The sequence below is a fragment of the Cibotium barometz genome, chromosome 47 (assembly GCF_041138505.1).
Source record: "Cibotium barometz isolate CiBa-2024 chromosome 47, ASM4113850v1, whole genome shotgun sequence".
Lineage (NCBI taxonomy): Eukaryota > Viridiplantae > Streptophyta > Polypodiopsida > Cyatheales > Cibotiaceae > Cibotium > Cibotium barometz.
The window spans coordinates 9,639,782-9,662,734 of NC_141092.1; the positions used below are offsets into that span (position 1 = coordinate 9,639,782).

A 22,953-nucleotide genomic window follows, 5' to 3' on the forward strand; every position below is an offset into this window, starting at 1 on the left:
TGGATGGGAAAAGATCCGAAGCTCCTGAAAGACAACTTTGGGCATCGCTTGCTCACTTGTTTCAACCTTTGCTTCATAATCCGAAGATAAACCCAATCCCCTTCCGAAAACTTTATATCCCTTCGGTCTTTATTGGCCTGTCGAGTGTAGGCCTCTTGCGCTTTAGCCAATCTGTCTTTTATTGACTCTAAAATCTCCTAGTAAGACTCCGTCACTCTGTTCGCTTCAGGTACTGAAGACGAGGTCTTGGTCAACAATGACTGGAAAGGTCTTCCAAATGCTACCTCATATGGAGTCCTGCCAATAGCTTGCTAATCGTGGATATAATACTTCAGCACATCAAAGGCCAACTGGTTGTATATCTCTGTCTGGCCATCCGTCTGTGGGTGGAATGCACTGGAAAAATTCAATTTAGTACCGAAGTTATCAAACAATGCCTTCCAAAAATGACTGGTAAACTTGGCATCACGGTCTGACACTATGTTCCTAGGAATCCCGCCAATCGGGTACCAATGCCGAATGAACAACTAGGCAACATCCTCGGCGGTCACATTGGCCCTGCAAGGAATAAGCATAACAAATTTGCTAAATCTATCAACAATAGTTAAGCACTGTGTATTATGCTTACTCGGACTGGGAGATAGATTCGTAACAAAGTCCATTGAAATATCTTGGAAAGGACCCTCAAGAATTGGCAAGGGCTGTAACAACCCTATCTTCTTTCCACACGAGGAGCTTTCACCTTTGGACAAATATCACAGCGTTATATATATGTAAACACATCTCGCCTCATCTTTGGCTAATAATATTGCCGTTCCAATTTCTCCAGAGTCGAATTCATGCCCCTATGACCACCAGTAATGGCATCATGGGCATCATGGAGAAGCGCTGCCCTGAACGACTTCATGACACATAGTTGGCCTTTGTAGAAAAGCCAACCATCGCGTATTAGAAAGTGGCCTAGTCCTGTAGCTTCCAATGCCTGTTTCCATTGTGTACCGAATTCCTCGGAATCCGCGTACGTGTGCTTCATGTCATCTAGTCCTGTACCAACAAGATCGAGTCTAGTGGTCCGAATCGAAGTCACTTGTCCCTTCCTGCTCAAAGCATCGGCCACTGGATTGGCCTTTCCTGGAAGGTACTCAATCATACCACCGAATTGCTGGAATATCCGACTCCAGCGGTGTTGTCGATCACTCCACTGTGCACTTGGCATTGTCTGAATCCAGCGTAATGCTTGATGCTTAGTGCGAACCTCAAAGTCACGGCCATAAAGAAAATGTTTTCAATGTTTCAAGGCTTGTATAACTGCTAGGAGTTCACGATCGTAGATTGAGTAGTTTTTCTCTGCGGGAAGTAACTTACGAGACATGTAAGCTACTGGATGACCATTCTGTTGTAACACACTGCCAATTGCAATATTACTCGCATCGGTGAGCGGCCAGTTCTATTCTTGCCCCACGACTGAATAGTCAGTATTAATGCTGAATAAAATAATATAAATGCTGCGCATCTCTTCCTGGCTGGGCATCAGGCGCCTGATTTAGGATAGGGCTGGGCACTGTTTTAGACCGTTTTGGGGATTGGGTAGCTTGTATGGGCTGCCCCGTACTTGCCCTTACAGCCACAACTAGCTGTACAGCCTGTAGGCTTCCCCTAGCCTGCCCTTAGGGCTGTCCTACAGCCCCTCCATGGCTGGTGGGTTCAGCCAGGGCCTTCCTGGCCCTCATGGGGGTGGTTTCACACCATCCCCATGCCCACACTAAGACTTGGGGTAGCCCTATGGGCTGGCCCCTTTTCCTAAAAGCAAACCCTAACTACCTACTCAATGATCTGGCATCCAGTACCATACCAGATACACATAATCACTGACATCATTCCCGAGGGAGACTCACAGCGCGGACTGGCACTGTTTCATGTGCAGGACAGTGCACACCTGACCTTGGACTCCTGTGCAGGACAATGCACACCTGACTTCAGACGACTGGGATGGATCCCTTATGGACTCGTCCTGGAGTGGGCTCACATGGACCAGTTTACCATCCCAGGTCCTGCACCTTCTGTACAGATATGTCTACGTGCGGGATGCACGTGACAGTTTCGCTGTTGTCGAGTCTCTTTCTCTCTCTGATTTGAGAGGGGACTGATTGGTCCTGGTGCCTCGCTTCGTTGGAGAGTGCTCGTCGAGAGGAGTCTTGGAGTGCCAAGATTTGTGTACTTTGTTGAATATGGCTCCCCCTTGTACGAACAAGGATGACAAGTTGGACGGAACGAGCTATGCCCATTGCAAGGGAAACTCTACGGTTTGTTATTTCCTACTGGCAGTTCTATGAAGTCCTTTCTGATGAAGGCCAAAGTTATCCATGACCAATTACTGGCGATGGGTGCTGCTTTGTCCTCTGCTCAATTGGCTGCACTTATCCTCACTAAGCTTCCCCCAGAGTATGATGTGGTTTCTCGAGCTTTGCGGTGCCAGGTCAGAACCACTCAACTGGATTTTGATGATCTTAGCTCCCTTCTCTTGGAAGAAGAGTCCGTCCTCGTTTCTCAGGGTAAGATGAAGGTGTCTCTTAACAATTCAGATCAGTCACTTACTTCAGTACAAAAGAAAGGTTGGAGTCGTTGCTTCTCATGTGGGAAGAGGGGACATCTGTCTAAGAAGAAGGACAAGACTAAGGGCAAGTCTTCATCTCAAAAGAAGGACAAAGACACGACACATGACAGTGACTCAGATACTTCCAATAACACATCTAGGGCTCCCAGGGCGCTTCCGGCTCGGGTGGACCGAGATGGTGTACTTCTCTAGTATACATGCAGTTTCTCCCATGTGCTTCCAGCCAAAGGAGGCTTGTGGGCGGGAGAGGGGGCAGGTAGTAGCTCCATTATCTGGTGCAAGTTGGAGTTCCAAGCAGTAAAATTCTGGCAGGACATGGTTATCTTTGGTGTAACAGAGATTATGGACAAGATCTGTTCTGAGTTCATTGTTCGAGGCTTTGTGGAACGTGATGTGTTCACAGTCGACTGTTGGGGATTATGGGTGTGGTGTGTCCAGCGGCTCATCATCCTTGCTGTTCGTGGTGGCATTTTGTTTCGAGGAAACAGGTTGGTGGGTGCTCTCTCCGAGGTGATTCCGGTATCTGTAGTATTGGAGGGTTCATGGTTGCATCTTCATCAGCTTATCTTCTTCAAATTCTTGCACACTATGAGCTGCAGAGGGGGTGTCATAATTGTGCATCTCAGTGTTATGGGACTGCCTATTTTATGGGCTTTTATGCTTTTTCTCTCTTTTTTGTAGGTCGTGGAGCTATCGGCCAGCTCCCACACTGCACTATAAAAGGGGCTTCTCATATTCACTCGTAGTCAACCATTCCAAGCACAATGCAACAGTCCTCTTGTTGGCTATTGCTATTGTAAAGCTTCTTGCTATTATAAAAGGTGATCTTGTCCACAGGCTCTCTTTCCTTTGCTCTCTCCTCTCTCTCTTGTTTTGTCTACGCTTTCAAAATTCGCTTGTGCATACTCCAACATATACATGCGTACGTACGGTATGTGTATGTATGTATATATAACATACATACATACATGTATGTACACACACACACACACACACACACACATATATATATATATACATACACAGTGCACACACATGTGTATACATATACACACATATATGTGTGTGTGTGTGTATATACACACACACACACACACACACACACACACACACACGTGTATACACACACACATATGTGTATATATATATGTATATATATATATATATATATATATATATATATATATATATATATATATATATATATATATATGTGCGTGCGTGCGTGTGTGTGTGTGTTGTACATACATACATAGATAGTAATACACACTTCCTCGTATCAAACACGTAATGTACATATAGTACCTAACGTTACACACACACACATACACATATTTAATGTTAGGTACTATTTGTACATTATGTGTTCGATAGGAGTATGGAAAGTGCTAAGAAGATAAGGTATGTTAAGTACGCCACTCTTTTTCTAGTTTGAGTAACATAAGTTTAATATGGCATGTTGAAGACAATTGTGTACACATAATGCATGCAAACTGCATGGATGAGGCATATAGGGGGCACCTGAATCTATACAGAAGCTTGTGCATTTTGTGTGGTGTATGAAACACCCCAAACTACATGGGAAGACCTGTGCATTCCAGGGTTTCAATGGCCTTTGAGTGAGCCCAAGGCCAAGCAAGGAGATGACTTCTTTAGTCAATGAGGTCGAAGTCTCTTGTCACAATATGTATTTCAAGCAATTGTTGAAGGGAAAACCAAAACTAGGCATTTTTGCATCCAAAAATTTATAAAATATTTAATATTTAAGGTTTCAAAGTTGGATATTTTTAAGGACCAAAATTACAAGGCTCATAAAAAAGTAGTTAAGGCTCAGAATGAGGGAGTAGGGGTGACATCAGGTCTAATAGGACCAAAAAAGAGTGATTGGTGTAAGGTTTACACCACTTATTATAGTTTTATTTGTGCCATCTAAAGGGTTGTTTGCTATTGAGTGCATTTATTGCATGTGTATGTGACTTTATCATATCATGTGATAATTCTTAAGGTAAGGTGCCTGTGCCAAGTGTGCAAGTTTTTTCACATTCTGGAGAAGGCCAGTAACCAGTTACCAATAGATGTGGTTCATAAACTATTTATGAACTCCCGTAGTTTAAAGTTAGGTAATAACGAGTAATGAATTATTGCCATTGGCGATTTGTTAAGGAATCATCTTAAGATGAGGAATGAAGGTTGAAATGACGTGAAAAGGGATAGCCATAGGAGGGTCATTGTGGCTCATTGAGTCATTGTAGGTGCAGCTGCACCGATTGGAGTAAATAGGTGCAAATATACAGGGAAAGAAAACTTCAATCCCCCTGACCTTTTTCTTTGTATTTGTTATTTCATTATCACCTTCATGAAAGCAGATGGCAAGGAAAGCTGATTTGGCATCATCGTGATTTTTTATTTTGATGTTTTTTTTTTGTGGGTTTCTGACATAGCTATATTTTGCTATCCCGAAAGATTTCAATTAGCAAGCATAAGGTCCGGTCGACCGATTTTTTCCCATGTCACAGAAACTTTACACTTCTTTACCTCTAGAGTTTTACCATTTGGAATCTCTGAATTTGCTGCCATGAATAAAGTTTTGGTTTAGGATTTTTTGTGTTTTGGATTTTGATGGATTGCTCTAACTCGAGTGCAGGTAAAGAAGAGGGTGATGTGCAGGGATGTTGTATGTGGCTCCCTGATGCTCCCTCCGTGCCACGACCAAGAGCATCATATAATGCAGCATCATTGGCATATCTAGGTGACTGCATATATGAGGTGCTTACCACGTTCTTCTTAATGATGTCATTTGGATAACATTAACACTGCTTAGAACCACTTGAGATGAAGTCAATCTTGTACTTTTTGAAAGTTATTTGCAACATTTTAATCTTACTTGAATGTTTGATGATGAACATGAGCTTGCATACTTGTGGCTGTTTTTATGTGTGTATACTTGTGGCTGTGTTTATGTATGTGTATGTCTAATCTTTCTGGACATAGAAGAAAGAAGTGCCTGATGATGGATTTGGGTTTATTTGTAATTTTCAAGTCATTTGCTCATCTTTGTTGATGTCATATGAAGGTCTGCAGCTGTATGTGCGGTGCCATTTTTTAACACCTCCACAAAGCATCGACAAGTATAATACTCTTGTAATGGGTTTGGTTTGCTGCGAAGCACAGGTAATATAAAGGAACCGAGTCTTACAAAGCAAATAAAAGGCACCTATTCTAGATTTATACTCATTTTAGGATCTTATGCCATCGCAGGATGTCTTTCTCAAGACATTGTTGAAAGATGACTTCCTCTCAGAAGAAGAGAGGTGCGATATCTTAGTTTGTATATTTATTTTCCTTGCAAATAGTTCTCTCTCTCCTGGCTGAGTTTTGGCCTTTGCTTCACCAGGGATATAGTTCGTTGGGGAAAGAATGTGCAGACAAACCACAAAAGAGCAACAAAACGTGCCGGGACTGCTGTGTACTGCAGAGCTTCATCTTTAGAAACACTAGTGAGTGAAATCTGTAATTGCATTTGTACATGTTGTTTACAGAAGGTTTTATTCAAACTCAACCGTGTTTGCAAGCATAAGCTTTCATATTTTCAAGCGTTTGAAATTGTGATAAATATGAATGTGGTATCTGTGTGCATGTGTCCAAATACATACATTGATATGCATGTGTCGTGTCTACCAAGGGAACACTAGGGTGTTAGTGATTAGCAGAGGACAATGCTTCGTGAGCCCTATTGGCACAAAGGGGGGAGAGACTATGATGATGGGTTTGCACGAGGATTTAGATATGATTTACATGTATGAAGGGATTTCGGACCGAGAGGCATTTGAGTATCAGGCTGGAGTAAATGCAGCAACTTTAGTAATCCAGAGGGAGGATTGTGTACAGTGGAGTTGGAGGACCAACAACGACCAGTTTGGAGAGGTTTGGACAAGTTTTGGGCAAAGTTATCACAACTCGAGCCAATTGCCCAAGGCCCAGTCTGGCAGCTGACAATGAGAAACATGCCTATTTGGTTGGTTGTGGTGGCTGGCTGACAGCAGGCTGACTGGCCAAGGGAGCAAACTTGCCTATGAAGGCCCCTTCTCTCATTTGCCATCCGTTCATTCAACAGCCCAGGTGCACAGAATTCAGCCTTAGAATCAGCGTGAAGCAACCTAGAGACACCATATTGTAGGAGAACCTTAGTACAAATATCTTGCATCAGAACTCATGACCTTGGAGGAGTTCACAATGTGGTTCTCCTTTCCTGGCCTGTAAAGCAGTGATTGAGCACGGTTAGATAACAGCAAGGAATTGTTATTTATCCACATGCCAAAGTGTGGGTCCCAAATGGCTTGTAGGAATCTCCCTTGCAAGGTAAAAGCTGTGTCATATTCAACTCACATGCTTTCAGGAACTTTCAGGTTGGGAATAGAGCAAAAACATGTGAGATCTTGCCTCGGAATTGGCTGCATGTGTTAGTTGTGTTGCTGTCACGTGCACACCTTCTGATGGTGTGACGAGGACATGTCCTTACCATTTATTACCATTTAGCCAGTATAGAGGGCCATGGTTTTTATTATTGGACACTTTTTATTATAATTTTAGGTTGGCAGCCAACCAACCCATAATATACTGTAAATAGACCTACATACCGTGAGTTGCATCATCAGCATCATTATCAGGAAAGCGCCCCATTCTAGGGTTTTACTTTTCTATTCATTGTAAGTGCATTCATATATTGATGCATAGTAGATTAGGTCAAATCTCTCTCTTGTCTACCATATTGGTCAAGCATCTGTGATTAATTCGGTTAATCTCATCTTAAGTCTTGCGCAGTTAGGTAGCATGTTACAGGTGCTTTGCTAGTCTCTGCTGCAGTTCAGGCTGCTTCACTCTTGGATCGGGGCTGCTGCACCCAAGGTTGCCATGGAGCTGGAAAAGATGAGTGTTGGGAAAATGGAGGGGATTCCCTCTTTTACATATTGTCCAAATCCAGCTATTTCTGCTAAATTCAAAGCTGAACTTGCTACCAAAGTGGGCTGGTCCTCTCTAAACTTTGGTTGCCTTGCTTGGGCTGTTTTGGCTGACCAAACCTGGTCCAAAGCTGCTCTCAACTGGTCAGATCTTTCATGCACTTGGGCTGTGTTGTGTTTTGCCCTGTTTGTTTGCTGGCCAAAACTCTTGTACTTAGGTCTTGGCAGATCCCATTACGAGGGTACAATTTGACCTAAACCTTGTGCTTCTCATGTTTTCAAACCCAAACTCCAGTGTGCCCCAGCCCAATAGACATGACATATTTAGGTTTTTGTATCTTTGTTGGACAAATTCGAGGTGTTATAATTTGGAACTTTGTGTGTTTATGTCTTGAATGTCTCTTCTAATTCTCAATCCTTAAAAATAAAGAAAGAAAGAAAGTCTAATATGTTTGAATATCTTTTTCTGTTTTGCAGGTTGGATATTTATACCTTACAAATCCTGGCCGGTTGCAAGAGGTGATGAGGAAGCTTGGACTAAATTGGAACAATAGTGTGGAGAAGCTTGAATCAAAAAATGAGCTTGATGGTTAGGCATATGGCCATATGTATAAGCTTCTTGATTGATGATTCACTTTTGGCTTTTGTTCTTTTTTCTTTGCAAGGATTTGATAGCAAGTAATATCAGAGTGATCATGCAATGAAAAGATGAGAAAGAGCCTGTACATGTGGGCGATGAAACGAGTTTAGTCGAAAATATTGTGTATTTCTTGCAATTGGCAAGCAAGTAGCCAAATCTATTGATGGTAATTTTGCTGGTGTGATTGGGTTGTGTCAAATTTTTGGGGTGGAGCTTCAGCATTACTATGTGCTCATGCCAACAGATGATGCCCACATGGTTATCTGTTAGTCAGCATAGAAATTCCTAGATGTCCAAATGTATAAAATTAGGGTCTAGTTTTGGGTGGATGGGAGCTTGTTCTAGCCATACCTTTTTGGGGTGCAAGGCCTTGCTTCTTATTTCAAGATAGCAGCCATTGTGTAAAAGTGAATGCCCAAATGAAGTGCCTATGATAGTGGGTGAAGGGGGGGCCATCTTTTGTACAAATATTTACATCCAATCTATTGTGACACCCAATTTAGAGATCAGTGGGCTTATCCTCAAATGGTTTTTTCATAAATGAAACACATACTCATTGGGATGCTACTTGTCATGGCATGGGGCTTGTTTGCAAATTTCTTTGTACCTAGGCTTTGCTTTTTAACAGGTGGGCAACAAAATCACCTCTCTTGCTTTGCCAACAAGAGAACATGTTTCAAAATGTAGACCAACTGTGTATCATTTGCACATAAAATCATCTCTCTTGCTTTACTCCCTCTCATAAGTGGTGATGAGCTGCCTCAATGTGCAAGGACATTAGCGAACTTTGTGAGTGAAATATATTTCCAAGGTCGGATGGGTATAGCCAATTTCCTTGCCTTGTTTTGAAGACCCTTCTTGCATCATTTACAAATTTGTTAATTTTATTGGTGAGTCCCTTACCTTGAACAATCCCATTGTCAACCTCATTGTGTAGAGCAAGATATATTGAGGTGTGCACTTGTAAATCTTGCACCAAAGAATCTTTAGTCATGTTTAAATCTAGCCTTGCTTACTATCTTACAAATCCTTTGTGTTTTCATAAGAAAATACCAATTAGCTAAAAATCATTCCATTATTAACCCACAATGTGCACACGAACTAAATAGAACACATGCAAATTATACACCTTAAAGACAAATTGTGTTTTTGACTACTTTATGGTAGCATGGCAATAAGAAGTTCAAACATATATAGAGGACTACATTGCTTAGAAGGAATACCTTTTTTTCCAAAACTTTTTCTAAGCCATGATGTTGTTTTCATTTTAAAAAAACATCTTTCCATCCTCCTTTTTTGCACATGAATAAAATCAAACATATACATGTGTACTTTTTATCTTACAAACCTTTTTATCGTTTTCATAAACCTTTCAAGGAAAATATCCATTAGCTATGAATTATCCCCTCAATAGTCACCTCAACCACAATGTGCACATGAATAAAATAGAAAACGTGCGAAATATATAGCTTAAAGATAAATTGTGTTTTTGATTGGTTTATGTCAATAAGATGTCGAACATACATAGTGGACTATGGTGCTTAGAATGAAATCTGAGGAGGAATACCATTTTTTGCAAAACCCAATCTTTAAGGCAGGCATCAGATGTATGGATTTAGGTTGCCATTCTGTCTTTAGTTTAGCAATGGATGGCATGGTTTCAATTTGAGGTACGGTTCTTTTTTGACCTTGGGACCTAAATATAAGGATTCAATTTATAGTGCGGGATCAATTCCTTAAGTTTTGGGGGTAGCATTGGAGGCATAGCTTGAGGTCGCTACTCCATCTTTAGTTTACTAGAGTGAGATAGTGAGTTTCCATTTGCTTGTGTGAGAGAGGTGTTTAGATAGATGCTTGCTTTCCTCTTCTATCATTCTTGGTGCAAGAGGCCACGCTTCCCTAGATCTTAGGCCTTGCTTGGTGACAACATAAGGATGGGGAGCAAGGAGGTAACGGCCCAACACCATTGCAATAACAAGTGCCATAATTGGAAGTCCCCAATGACAACTAATTTTTTGGTCATACTCCCTAGCAAAGACACCATTTTTAAACTAAATTACAGCACTATTCTTGGTAAAATGTCCAAGCTTCCCTAGATCTAAGAGGCCTTCCTTGGTAGACAACATAAGGATGGGGAGCAAGGAGGTAACAACCCAACACCATTGCAATAACAAGTGCCATAATTGGAAGTCCCCAATGACAACTAATTTTTTTAAAACCAAGAATAGTGCTCTAATTTAGTTAAAAAATGGTGTCGTTGCTAGGGAGTATGCCCAAAAAATTAAACCTTACACTTGACAAAAAAAATTAAAAATAATGAAATTGCAATCACAATGTTAGATCACAGTTAAATTGTAATCACAATGTTAGGTTACAATTTATTTGAAATCACTCAACAAAATAATACTAGCATGTGATAGCAATTTGTTTGACTCACTCACAACCAATTACTATCATGTGAATACAAAATTATTTGGACTCGCTCAACAAATCATATCAAGCTAAATGCCATTGACACACTAGGCATCCCCAGTGCACGAGAGAGAGAGAGAGAGAGAGAGAGAGAGAGAGAGAGAGAGAGAGAGTAATCACAATGTTAGCTCACAATTAAATGTTAGGTCACAGTTAAATTTGTAATCACAATGATAGGTTACAATTAAATTGAAATCACTCAACAAAATAATACTAGCATGTGATAGCAATTTGTTTGACTCACTCACAACCAATTACTATCATGTGAATACAAAATTATTTGGACTCGCTCAACAAATCATATCAAGCTAAATGCCATTGACACACTAGGCATCCCCAGTGCACCACAGAGAGAGAGAGAGAGAGAGAGAGAGAGAGAGAGAGAGAGAGAGAGAGAGAATACATGTCACATGCAACATTCCCTCTTGCTTGGATTTTAATTGATCTTAATTGTATGTTGTTTGATATATGTGCAGATAAGATATGTCTTTACGTTTCTTGTGTGCTTGTTTAGCATAACCTTATTGTGCGGAATATGAATAGCCGTATGCACCTCTCGAAGAATAGAATCAAAATCAATAGTGAAATCACATAACGCCACGTAGATCCTATGTGAAAGCCTTGTAGCCAAAATAGGTTTAAAAAAATCTCAAATGGTGCTTATCCAAGACTATGATTATAAGCGAACTGTAGAAGGTGAATTTAATGATCCCAAAGTTTTAGTTGAGATGATGTATTTGCTCTAAGTAAATTGAGTATTGTACTATTGGTCACTTCAGTGACCACAAGCTTCTGGATGAAATGCAATTGTGAAATCCAACTTAGTGCCTAAATTCTCAAACAAAGTTCTCCAAAAGTGACTACAAAATTTAGAATCTCTGTCAGATACGATCACTTTTGGCAAGCCGTGATGTACAAAAATGTGTTTAATAAACATCTTCGTGGCTTGTTGGGATGATAAAGTCTTCTTGCATGGAATAAAATATGCTTTCTTACTTAGGTGGGTCCACTATTTTCCAAATCATATCATTTTGACCAGCCGTAGTAGGTAAGCCTATAATAAAATCCATAGATATTTGTTCCCAAGACTCAGTAGGTATGGGTAAAGGCATTAAAAGTCCATGAGTCTTGCCCTTGTAGCTCTTAAGATTTTGGCATACCATGCATTTGACTACAATTGAGTAATATCTTTCTTTATATAAGGCCAATAGAATTCTTTGCTAACAACTTGAAGAGTGGACCAAACACCTCTATGTCCCATATACATAGGTTGATGCACCTCTTCCATGACCATACGTCTAAATGGTTACATTATACACAATTTCTTTTCATAAAAGAGATAACTGTCATGTTGAGGGAATAGTCACCTTTAGGGTTCCAACCATTTACATACTAACCCAAACCTCAGAGAAATCTCCATCGTTTGCATATGTCTCTTTCATAGCTTCAAATGGTTCACTCTTAAAATGGCATAAATATGGTAATACTAGGCCTGATACTAAGAGCATCAACCAACCACTACATTTTCTCTCCCAAGTTGATACTCAATCATGGGCTAAAAACTCTAAATAAATGATGTCCATTTGATATATGAGATTAGGGGGGCTAAGAGAGCAAGTGCTTTATACTTTGCTTATCTATCTTAATTAGAAATTTTGATCCCATCAAATAGTGTTTCCAAATAATTAGAAATTTTGATCCCATCAAGTAGTGTTTCCAAATAATTAGAAATTTTGATCCCATCAAATAGTGTTTCCAAATATTTAGAGCATGCACTATAACAGTCAATTCCTTATCATAAGTGCTATAATTCATCTCTAATGGGTTTAACTTGTGAGTCTCATAGGCTAAGGAGGCCCATCTTGCATGTTGAGATATTGAGCTCAACTAGTGGTGCAGACATTGATGTCCCACTTGGGTGTAGCTTCTGCACTTATGCCATTGGCATGGTTGGTGAGATTATGGGTGATATACCACCAATGATTTTACATAGCTATAGTGTATAAGAGTTATGGCATAGTTATAGTGCAATCTCAAATAGTCGGGTTCACACTATGGATTGACTATTATATGTTATAGTAGGAGAGTAATTTCTGTTATAGTATGTACTCTTATCTCTTTATGTTATGGTTATAGAGTAGAGAAGAGAATAGAAGAAAATTCAGCCATCCATCTCTCTTGTGTGCTTGTCTACTCTTGTGTGTGTGTGTTTACTTGCAAGGAGCTCAAGTTATCTGTTAACCCATGGCGGACATGGCGACGTACTATATTTTACGTCATTAATTTAAATATTCTGAGTCATGGGCCGGGCTTGTCGGCACCATATGTTAAGGATGAAGAGATTGGGTGATCGCCGATGAGAGGCGCACCTTGGATATCAGTAGGATAAGGGTTAGGGTCGGCCGGCCATGTATGGGCGCCCAAGTGTGAACGGCCAAGTCACCTATATGAGTCAAATGTAACCCTAAAATCCTCATTCTCATGTGTTGTGAATAGAAGAGTGCTCTTGCCTTATCTCCTTGTTTTCCTTCTCCTGTGTGTGTGTGAGAGAGAGAGAGAGAGAGAGTGAGAGAGCGAACGAGCGCACTGTGTAGCGGCACGGCGAGGCGGCGGAGAGGCGGTAGAGCGGCGACGGCGGCTCCTCCTTCACGGCTGCGACGCGGGAATCCTTCAAGGCAGCAGTTAAGCGGTGAGTGACACACCCTTTGGCATTCTGTTTGAGCTTCCTTCCCTGGTTGTATGTGTTAACCCATGGCGGACATTGCGACATACTATATTTTACGTCATTAATTTAAATATTCCGAGTCATGGGCCGGGCTTGTCGGCACCATATGTTAAGGATGAAGGGATTGGGTGATCGCCGATGAGAGGCGCACCTTGGATATCAGTAGGATAAGGGTTAGGGTCGGCCGGCCATGTATGGGCGCCCAAGTGTGAACGGCCAAGTCACCTATATGAGTCAAATGTAACCCTAAAATCCTCATTCTCATGTGTTGTGAATACAAGAGTGCTCTTGCCTTATCTCTTGGTTTCCTTCTCCTGCGTGTGTGAGAGAGAGAGAGAGAGAGTGAGAGAGCGATCGAGCACTGTGTAGCGGCACGGCGGCGGAGAGGCGGTAGAGCGGCGGCGGCGGCTCCTTCTTCACGGCTGCGACGCGGGAATCCTTCAAGGCAGCGGTTGAGCGGTGAGTGACACACCCTTTGGCATTCTGTTTGAGCTTCCTTCCCTGGTTGTATGCTTGCAGCCATTCGTGGCTCGCATACGGTGTCCGGCAAGTCCCCAGCTACGACCTGTGCGGCAAAAGCGCACATTTTTGGCGCCGCTGCCGGGGAGTTGCCCTGCACCAAGCTCCAGTTTGCAGCTCGGCTACTGCGTGAAGTTTAATCTACACTGTAGGAAAGGCGTCTGTGTTGCTGTTGAGGTGTTTCTGTGGTTTTCAATTTCTGTTTCTGCAATTTGTCTTCTGTATTCCTGTTTCTTTTGTTATATTTTTGCTTCGCGTGTGGGCGTACGTTCTGTTATCTGGTTTCTGCGCGTGAGAGGGATTTCTGAATCCCCAGATCTGTGCTGTGTGTGCGAACTGCACCGCGGCAAAGGCTGAACCCTAAGGAAACCCTAGGAAACTTATCTCAAAAAAAAAAAACAGAAAATAAAAAATAAGAAAATTATAAAAAAGAAAAAAGAAAAAATTAAATTTTATTTTCAAAGAAAGAACCAAACGTGTGGAGAGGAAAGCTTTTCTAATTGGAAAATTTTTTTTTGAAAAGAAAGAACCCCAATTGACCCACGACCCACGACCCCGGCCTCGGTCTCGGTCTTTTGATATATATATATAGGAGAGTGAGCCTCCATAGCTTTCTCTCAAGTGAGAGCTTATGGGAAGTCGTGCCCTATATGTAGCCCACTCCCCAAGGAGTAAAGTGAGCATGTGGGATAAAGCCCTCACCCTTTCCTCCACAAGCAAATAGGCTTTTGCCCCTTTCCCCCCAAAGGAAACGGACTGTTTTGAGGACTACAAGAGCTCTGGATAGGCAAACACGGTGCTGTAAAGCACACTAGGACCCTTTAAACGATACGCTCGTTTCGAGCTATCACACGCCCTAGTCCAAGTTCGACCGTAAGTAAGGGGGTCAAAAACGAGTTAAAAACAATCTAAAAACAAGTAAAAACGAGGTGCAAAATACCCTAAGAAACCACTTGTGTGAGTTTCAAGGGTAGTTACCAACGCACGTAGGGTACCCACGTCACATGCATCTACGCTCTGGTCGGGTGCTAGAGCCGAAACCACTAGAAAGCATTTCAGTCTACGCAGGCTCACACCATCCCTCCACGTTGGCATCTTGGCCTTCGGCTGGAACCCAAGGGAGTGCAACCCAAGATCCACGAATAGTGGATAGTGACTCGTCCTCTGACTCAGAAGCCATGGAAGGACACCCTACCAAGAACCCTGAGGAGACAAGCCAAAACATGCCAGTGTGGGCCCCACAACCCGGATCTAGCATGTTTAGTCGTCTAATAGAGACCTTTAGTAGAGCTACACGCTCTGAACATGCGACAAGCGAAGTAAATGAGGAAGGAGGGGTAGTAGATTCGCCATTCACATCTTATGTAGACCCTACCCTCCCAAAGAGTGTCCATGTGGATATTCTACCCACTTCGTTTAATGAGGGCCCTACTGAGCTACCACATTCCGATGCTCCTCCTAAAGTAGAGGTCCCTAGGAGCCAATCCATAAGAAGTGACATTGCGTCCACTTCAAGAGAACCGTTTGGCACACCAAGTCTGGATGGGATATTTCTCAATGAAAATTGGGAATATGATCTACACACAGAGACTCTAACGGACCTATACACGGGTTACACATATCATGTAGGTTGGTTAGAAGTCCTACGATCTACATCTAGCGCCACTAATCTAGAGGAGCAACAACACATGATATGTGAGGTGATTCATAGAATTATCCAAATTGAGAGGCAAAATAGGGGAGTGAACTTAGTTTCCACTGGCCCTATGAGATTTTTGGATACGGGCAAGGCAAAACAACCAACCCTATCACAATTGGAGACTCCCTCGGTGAGTCCCATAGACCCTTCATATGTTGTTTCGCCTGGAGTCTCAATGCAGGTTGAGCCCACGAGCAGTGACTTTAGCTTTCCAACCTTGGCTCAACTTTCCATTAGGGAATCTGCAATGCCTACCCCAATGATGAGCATAGCTGAAAGTGCACCTGTTGCCGCTGTAGTTAGTACGACACCACTACCTAGTGGAACAGTACCTACAACAGTGCGTGCCAGTGCCTATCGACCCTATGTACCTATCGCTACTCATGCTCAGGTAGCTCCTACGCCTCTTAGTATGCCAATGGCGTATGCTCCAAGACCGCCTTATCATAACCATTATCCAAGGGGAGCTAGGCCTAGTCACATATCATATCCTACGTCATTTGCCAACCTACTCAGACCAACGCCAACTCCTATCAGCCAGGCTATCCCAGAAGTGCCTCCACCAACTATGCCTGCTCACCTAGGTGATCTCGCAGCGTTTGCTCAGACGATCGGACGATCTATTGCGGAAAACATGCGGGGTATGCCTGAGAGAGAACCTAGAAGCAAGGCAGTACAAGTGGCTAAGCTCACTCAAAACTTCAGTGGTAACGAGGATGTTAGGAAGCACATTGAAGTCTTTGAGCACGTGTGTGATTCCTTGGAAGAACACAATGAGCTGCATAAGTGTAAAGCCTTAGGCTTAACCTTGAGTGGGAAGGCCGGAGATTGGTATCGAACCTTAAGGGTTGAAGAGCGCACTCACTACCCCACTCTCAAGAGATTGTTCTTGAAAGAATACATACGCGAGGGTGTGCTTTGGGGGGTAGCATCTCAACTCCAAAAAGCTGAACGCGAGGAAGGGGAGTCAGTGAGAGACTTTATAAGTCGATTGAAGCATCTAAATTCTCGCTGTACTCCCGATGAACGCTTCAATAACAACCAACTCCTCGATAGATTCATCCGAGGATTGCGCCACGAGGACATTTACAATGGCCTAGTCATTAGAGGTCTTACAACGTGGGAAGCAGTCACTGCCAATGCAATCCAGTTAGAAGACAACTTGATGATTGCAGGTAAAAAGGTGTCTTCAGAAACAAAATCCGTTAGTTCGCAAGTATCTGGGCACGAGCCAATGACGGTAAAACCTATTGCCAAGGAGCCCAAGATATCTGAAATGTCTGTGACCGACCTTACTAAGGCTCTCCAAGAATACTTCAGGGGTAATCGAGCTCCTCAGAATAGCCATATGTACCCAAGGAGAGAGCAACAATGGTGTTCGGTGTGCTTAGGACCACATAGCACGAGTGAATGTCCCACATTCAGAGTCAAATTCAATGGGAATTGCAATGCATGTGGTAAGTATGGCCATCAATCTAAAGATTGCCTAACACTTAAGCGAATGTTGGCAAACCAGGCACCACTAGCTTGGTCAAACACACCTCAAGTACCCGCGCTAATGCCTGCACAACCTATCGAGCAACCGTCACAGCACATAGTTCCAAGGAATCCGAATGTAGTCCAGTCTGTGCCGTTACCACCGCCAGTGCTAGGACCACAACCTCCATATCCAAGGATTACCCCTGTAAACCAGATGGGTTGTGAGTCACATAGTGCATGTGGGGATTATGAAGAGGAGATAGACCCCACTGCTCCATACGGGATTGATACGTTTGAAATGATTCCCCAGTACTACATGGAGGATCATTTCGGGCAAGTCAAGCCTGTATATCAAGCGGCTGCTCTTGCCACAAGAGGGCAAAACCTTAATACCATGGCGAGGAGACCACCTCTTCAATGTTACGAGTGTGGTGGACCGCATCGTGTAGCGGAGTGCCCTAATAGGTTACAAAAGATCGCTACTCAGATGCAACCGAATCAAGGGAGCACATCGGGAATGCCGGTACTTACATGTAATCGTTGTGGCATAGATCATTTGATCGCTCAATGTCCACATAATCCTAATGCACCCAAGATTACGCCATTGAATTTGGTTGAGGTCACCAACCAAGCACGAAGAACCACACCCATTGTACCCGCGAATGTAGTTACACGGTCAATGCTTCAAAATCAAAACTACATTCTTGAAGAGAGGGATACTGCATCAATCGCTCAGGCAAAGAAAAAGAAAACACGGCGAAAGAGATCGCTTAATGCCACAAGCTCCAAGCCCAGTTCAAAGACTAACATAGGGACAGGAGACGACCCCGTGTATATGAATGATCCTGAAGACGATTCTGATTCAATAGAAACCATGGGGACCAAAGCCACTACCTTAAGGGAGGAACCCACACGGGAGCTCAATGAAGGGGAATCAAGCGAGTACATAAATAAGGGAAAACAGAAGGAAACTTCCTCGGCCCCACAACCAAGTCAGTTAATGCCCTCTCGACCACCCAAACTGACTGAGACTCCCCAAGACAAGCCACGTGGGCCAAAAACCCTCAAGAAAAAGATTGGAACTTACCCAAACCCAGTTGAGGAGATTGAACAAGTACAACACTTAAGGGGTTTGGTGGAAGAAACACAAAGAGAACTAGAGCCAAACCCGAGAAAAGTCAAAATTTCAGACACAGTGTTTCCTACGCAAGTTCAGCCTCACCGGAACTATAAACCGTTAGCTATACCGAGTATCATTCGGGAAGAAAGTGAGGATAGGACATCCGGAAGTGGGCAAACACCCTTCTTGCTGGAAAGAATGTTTAGTGAGGGAATGCCTGACCCCATCGAAGAGGAAGTGATTCCATCTTCACCAGTCCCTAGTCAAGGGGCGATGTCTCGAAAAGTACCGTTGAATGTGTCCAAGCTAATGGATTTCATGTCCTCTGAGATCAGAACCACGATCATATCCAAATTATACGGAGATCCTGAGCTATTCTTAGCTCTTCGGGCATTTCTCAATGGAGAACTAAAGGCGGGACTACCACAATTTGCAAATATGGATAGACCCGACACGCTTCAAGATGAAGGGGAGCATTGGGATCTACAACCCAACTTTGATGAAGATTCGGTCGTGGAAATACCTGTGAACAAGTTGGGACAGTACTTTGAAGGTGACGAATCTAATGCCACCCTCCCCATTACTACCAAGGGATTAACTCTAAAGGGAATCCTTGATGGTGGTGCTGGAGTGAGCATTGTGACTAAAAACTGTTGGGAATCTATGGGAAGGCCTCACCTCGAAGTCACAAACATAGTGGTTAAGATGGCAAACGGAACCATAGCTAAACCTATTGGAATGTTAAGGGACCTTAAGATCAAGGTCCTAGGATACAAGGTAAAACATACCTTCATTGTAATGGATTTCTCCAAGCATCCTATGTCATATCAAATGATCTTAGGACGTCCTTTCATGAGGGAAGCACAAATGGTACATGACTGGTCGAAAAACCATGTCTACCTACAATTCCAGGACTCTGTCATTCGAGTTGATCTTGAGAATGGTCGTGCACATCCTTTAGGAAGCAAGGTTATCATCGATAATCGATCGGATACCACTGTTCACTCTGCCCCATTAAGGTATTGCTATACATGCAAAAAAGAGACTGATGATGGGAAAGATTCTCCTTATATGGATGTCCTACCGGGTATGACTGAGTCGGATAACGTGGATTGGGTACACCTAGCGGCAACCATAGACACATGGGGAAATAGAGGCACAAGTTGGGTAACACCTGAGGGGCAAGATATGCCACCGTTAGTGCCAATAAACATGATAGGTGTTATGCACTTGACTCCTGATGGCGAGAACGTGGCAAACTCCACCGACACTGAAAGTAGCGAAGACTCTGACCAATGCAACTCTGAGTATGAATCTCAAGAAGAAACTGACCCTGAGCCTGATGGGGAAAATGAATCAAATATTCACCCAAAGGTGGAAGCAAGGTGCTCAAGGCCTAGGACAGTGACCTCTTGCAGTTCATCCGAAAGTGAAGTTCGACCAAGTGAGTTCGAATCTGATAGAAACAAAAATCAAAAACTTGGTAAGAAGAAAACGAGACATAAGCGCCAACGCTATCGAGCTAAGGTACGAACTGCAATAAACAAGGAGCGATCCACTGCAGAATGGCTTAGTTATGTAGGAGCCATTGATGCTCATCGGAAGATAGCGGATAATTGGGGACAATACCTCCAAAGTGTCATGTGGTGTATTCCGCAACCTCATGACGTCGCCCAATTAGAAATCGAAGAGAAGCCGAAACTAAGTCGTACTGCAAGAAGACGGCAAAACCAAGAGTTGGCTCAACAACAAAAGGAAGCGGAATTGAAAGAAAAAAGTCTGGCACAACAAGAACCAGTAGACTTACACCCCGCACCCGAGCATTTCAAATCATTCACCACAGGGGAACGTAAAGTGGTCTACACAAAAGCCCAACGAACGCCTACCAATGGGAGTAGCGGTGTCTACGATGGCCCTGTGGTAGTTAAGGAGATAGACTTAGCAGATCCGGGTGAGGAGTCTAAACCAGTTTATATTGCTCAAGACCTCACCAAGGCGGAAGAAGCTGCACTTACGAAGCTTCTTAAAGAATTCAAGGACATATTTGCTTGGACATATCATGATATGAAGGGTGTTCCACCCTCGGTGGTGCAACACACGATTCCAATGATTAGTACTGCTAAACCAGTCCAGCAACGTCCCTACCCAATGAATCCTAAGTACGCAAAGATTGTACAAGAGGAAATTGAAAAGCTGGTAAAATGTGGATTCATATACCCAATTGAGCACTCAGAATGGGTTTCTCCGATAGTCATCGTGCCAAAGAAGAATGGGAAACTCAGAGTGTGCGTTGATCTCAAAAAGGTTAATGCAGCCACCAGAAGGGATCATTACCCCTTGCCGTATTCTGAACATGTGCTTGAAAGAGTGGCCGGCAAGGAGGCATATAGCTTTTTAGATGGGTACTCGGGTTACAATCAGATCACAATTGCAGTCGAGGACCAAGCTAAAACAGCATTTATCACGGAGTTTGGAGTGTTTGCCTTTCGCGTCATGGCTTTTGGCTTGACCAATGCACCTGCAACATTCCAACGATTGATAAACACGGCCTTTAAGGAATATCTAAGGGACTTCTGTGAAGCTTTCTTAGATGATCTTTGTGTTCATTCCTCTTGGGACGAGCACTTGATGTGTTTACGAAAAATATTTGAAAGGTGTAGATTATATCGCATCTCCTTGAATCCTTTCAAATGCCAATTCTGGGTTAAACACGGAGTTATCTTAGGGCATATAGTGTCCAAAAATGGGATTTCCACTGACGAGAGTAAAATCAAGGTCATTCTGGAATTACCCCCACCCACCAACTACAAGGGAGTCCAACGCTTTATGGGCCACGTTGGTTATTATCGAAGGTTTATTCTCTTCTTCGCCGAGATAGCTCGACCATTGTATAAGCTTCTCATCGAGTTTATTTGGACCGAAGAATGTGACCGTGCCTATGAGCTATTAAAGAAGGCCTTGGCGAGTGCTCCAATCTTGAGAATGCCTAACTGGGATTTACTCTTCCATGTGCATATTGATGCATCAAACTTTGCTATTGGGTGTGTGTTAACTCAACCTGGAGAACATAAGCTAGACTACCCCATTAGCTTTGCCAGTCGCCAGTTGAACGATGCTGAGATGAACTACACCACTACGGAGCGAGAAGGGTTGGCAATGATATATGCAGTAAGGAAATTTCGTTATTACCTCCTTGCCACCAAGTTTGTTTTCTATGTGGATCATCAAGCATTGTTGTATCTGGTAAACAAACCATGCTCCACAGGAAGAATCACACGATGGCTATTGATTCTTCTTGAGTTTGATTTCACGGTTGTTGTGAGACCTGGCAAGAAACATGTTATGGCTGATCATTTGTCTCGCATACCTAATGGTGAGGCTCCTACGGGGGTTGATGATGACTTACCTGACACTTCCCTGTTCATGGTGGAGACAATGCCTGAATGGAGTGAGAAAATTGTTAACTTTTTGGTTAATGGCTTTCCACCCAAGGAGCTTCGTAAAGATCTAGCTCGGAAGCTGATCAAAGAATGCGAACCCTATTGCCTGATAGCCGGGACTCTTTATAAAAGAGGAAAGGATGACGTTCTTAGGCGTTGTGCCCGAGAAGATGAGTATCTATACATTTTACAAGAGGCACATATGGGCGTAGCCGGTGGTCACTTCTCAGGAGACTTAACTGCGCGAAAGATCTTACAATCAGGGTATTGGTGGCCCACTATGTTCCAAGATGCATCACTCTTTGTGAAGGGTTGCGATGAATGCCAACGATATAAGAAACCCCAGAGGAAAGATCAGATGCCCCTACATCCGATCAAAGTAAACCAACCATTTGAAAAGTGGGGTTTAGACTTTGTAGGTCCAATTAGCCCAGCGGCCCGAAACACACAATCTCGCTATATTATTGTGGCCACTGACTATATGACCAAATGGGCTGAAGCGAAAGCGACACGTAAGGCAGATGCGAGGACAACAGCCAAGTTCCTCTTTGAAAATATAATCACACGCTTCGGTTGTCCTTTTGAACTTGTGAGCGACAATGGAACGCATTTTATAAATGACGTGATTAAGGAGCTCACAACAAATTTCATGATGTCCCATCACAAATCTACTCCTTATTATCCGCAAGCGAATGGCCAAGCCGAGAGTACAAACAAGACATTAATCTCTGTTTTGACAAAGACAGTTGAAGCTCATCGCACGGATTGGGATCTAAAGCTCACGACAGCTTTATGGGCCTATCGTACTGCGTACAAAGTGGCTATTAATTGCACACCATTCAAAATGGTATATGGCCAAGAAGCAGTCATGCCGTGGGAATTTGTCATTCCTAGTCTTCGTGTTGCTACTCAAGAGGGTTGGGATGGTAATCCCTTAGCAGAGCGTCTGTATATCCTTGAGCGACTAAACGAAGAAAGACAATTGGCTGTATACAATGCCCTTGTGGAGAAGGATAGAAGGAAAAAATGGTTTGATCGCCATCTAAAGGACAAGGACATCAAGGTTGGGGATAAAGTCCTGATGTATGGAGTGCGAAACGAAAAGAAGAAGCTCAAATATGCTGGTAAGGGACCATATAGAGTATGTGAAATTACACCGCAAGGTACCATCAGAGTGGAGACTCTCGACGGAGTTGAAACCATTGGATTCCTTAATGGGAGTAAATTCAAAAGATACTATGACCCCCTGAGCCAGGAGGAGTTACACGCAATCCATCAAAAGAAGGC

General features: G+C 43.0%; 1 protein-coding gene across 1 annotated transcript in view; it reads left to right on the forward strand.

Annotated features, from left to right (window-relative positions):
• The window catches only part of LOC147611347 (uncharacterized), a 49,264-nt gene extending 40,870 nt beyond the window's left edge, over nt 1-8,394 (forward strand). Inside the window, exons 3-8 of the mRNA XM_086784417.1 lie at nt 3,296-3,435; nt 5,259-5,363; nt 5,688-5,785; nt 5,873-5,925; nt 6,009-6,111; nt 8,050-8,394. Coding sequence (XP_086640543.1) covers nt 3,296-3,435; nt 5,259-5,363; nt 5,688-5,785; nt 5,873-5,925; nt 6,009-6,111; nt 8,050-8,166 — 616 coding nt within the window. The 3' untranslated portion in view covers nt 8,167-8,394. The remainder of the gene's footprint in view (nt 1-3,295; nt 3,436-5,258; nt 5,364-5,687; nt 5,786-5,872; nt 5,926-6,008; nt 6,112-8,049) is intronic.
• Nucleotides 8,395-22,953: the final 14,559 nt, after the last annotated feature.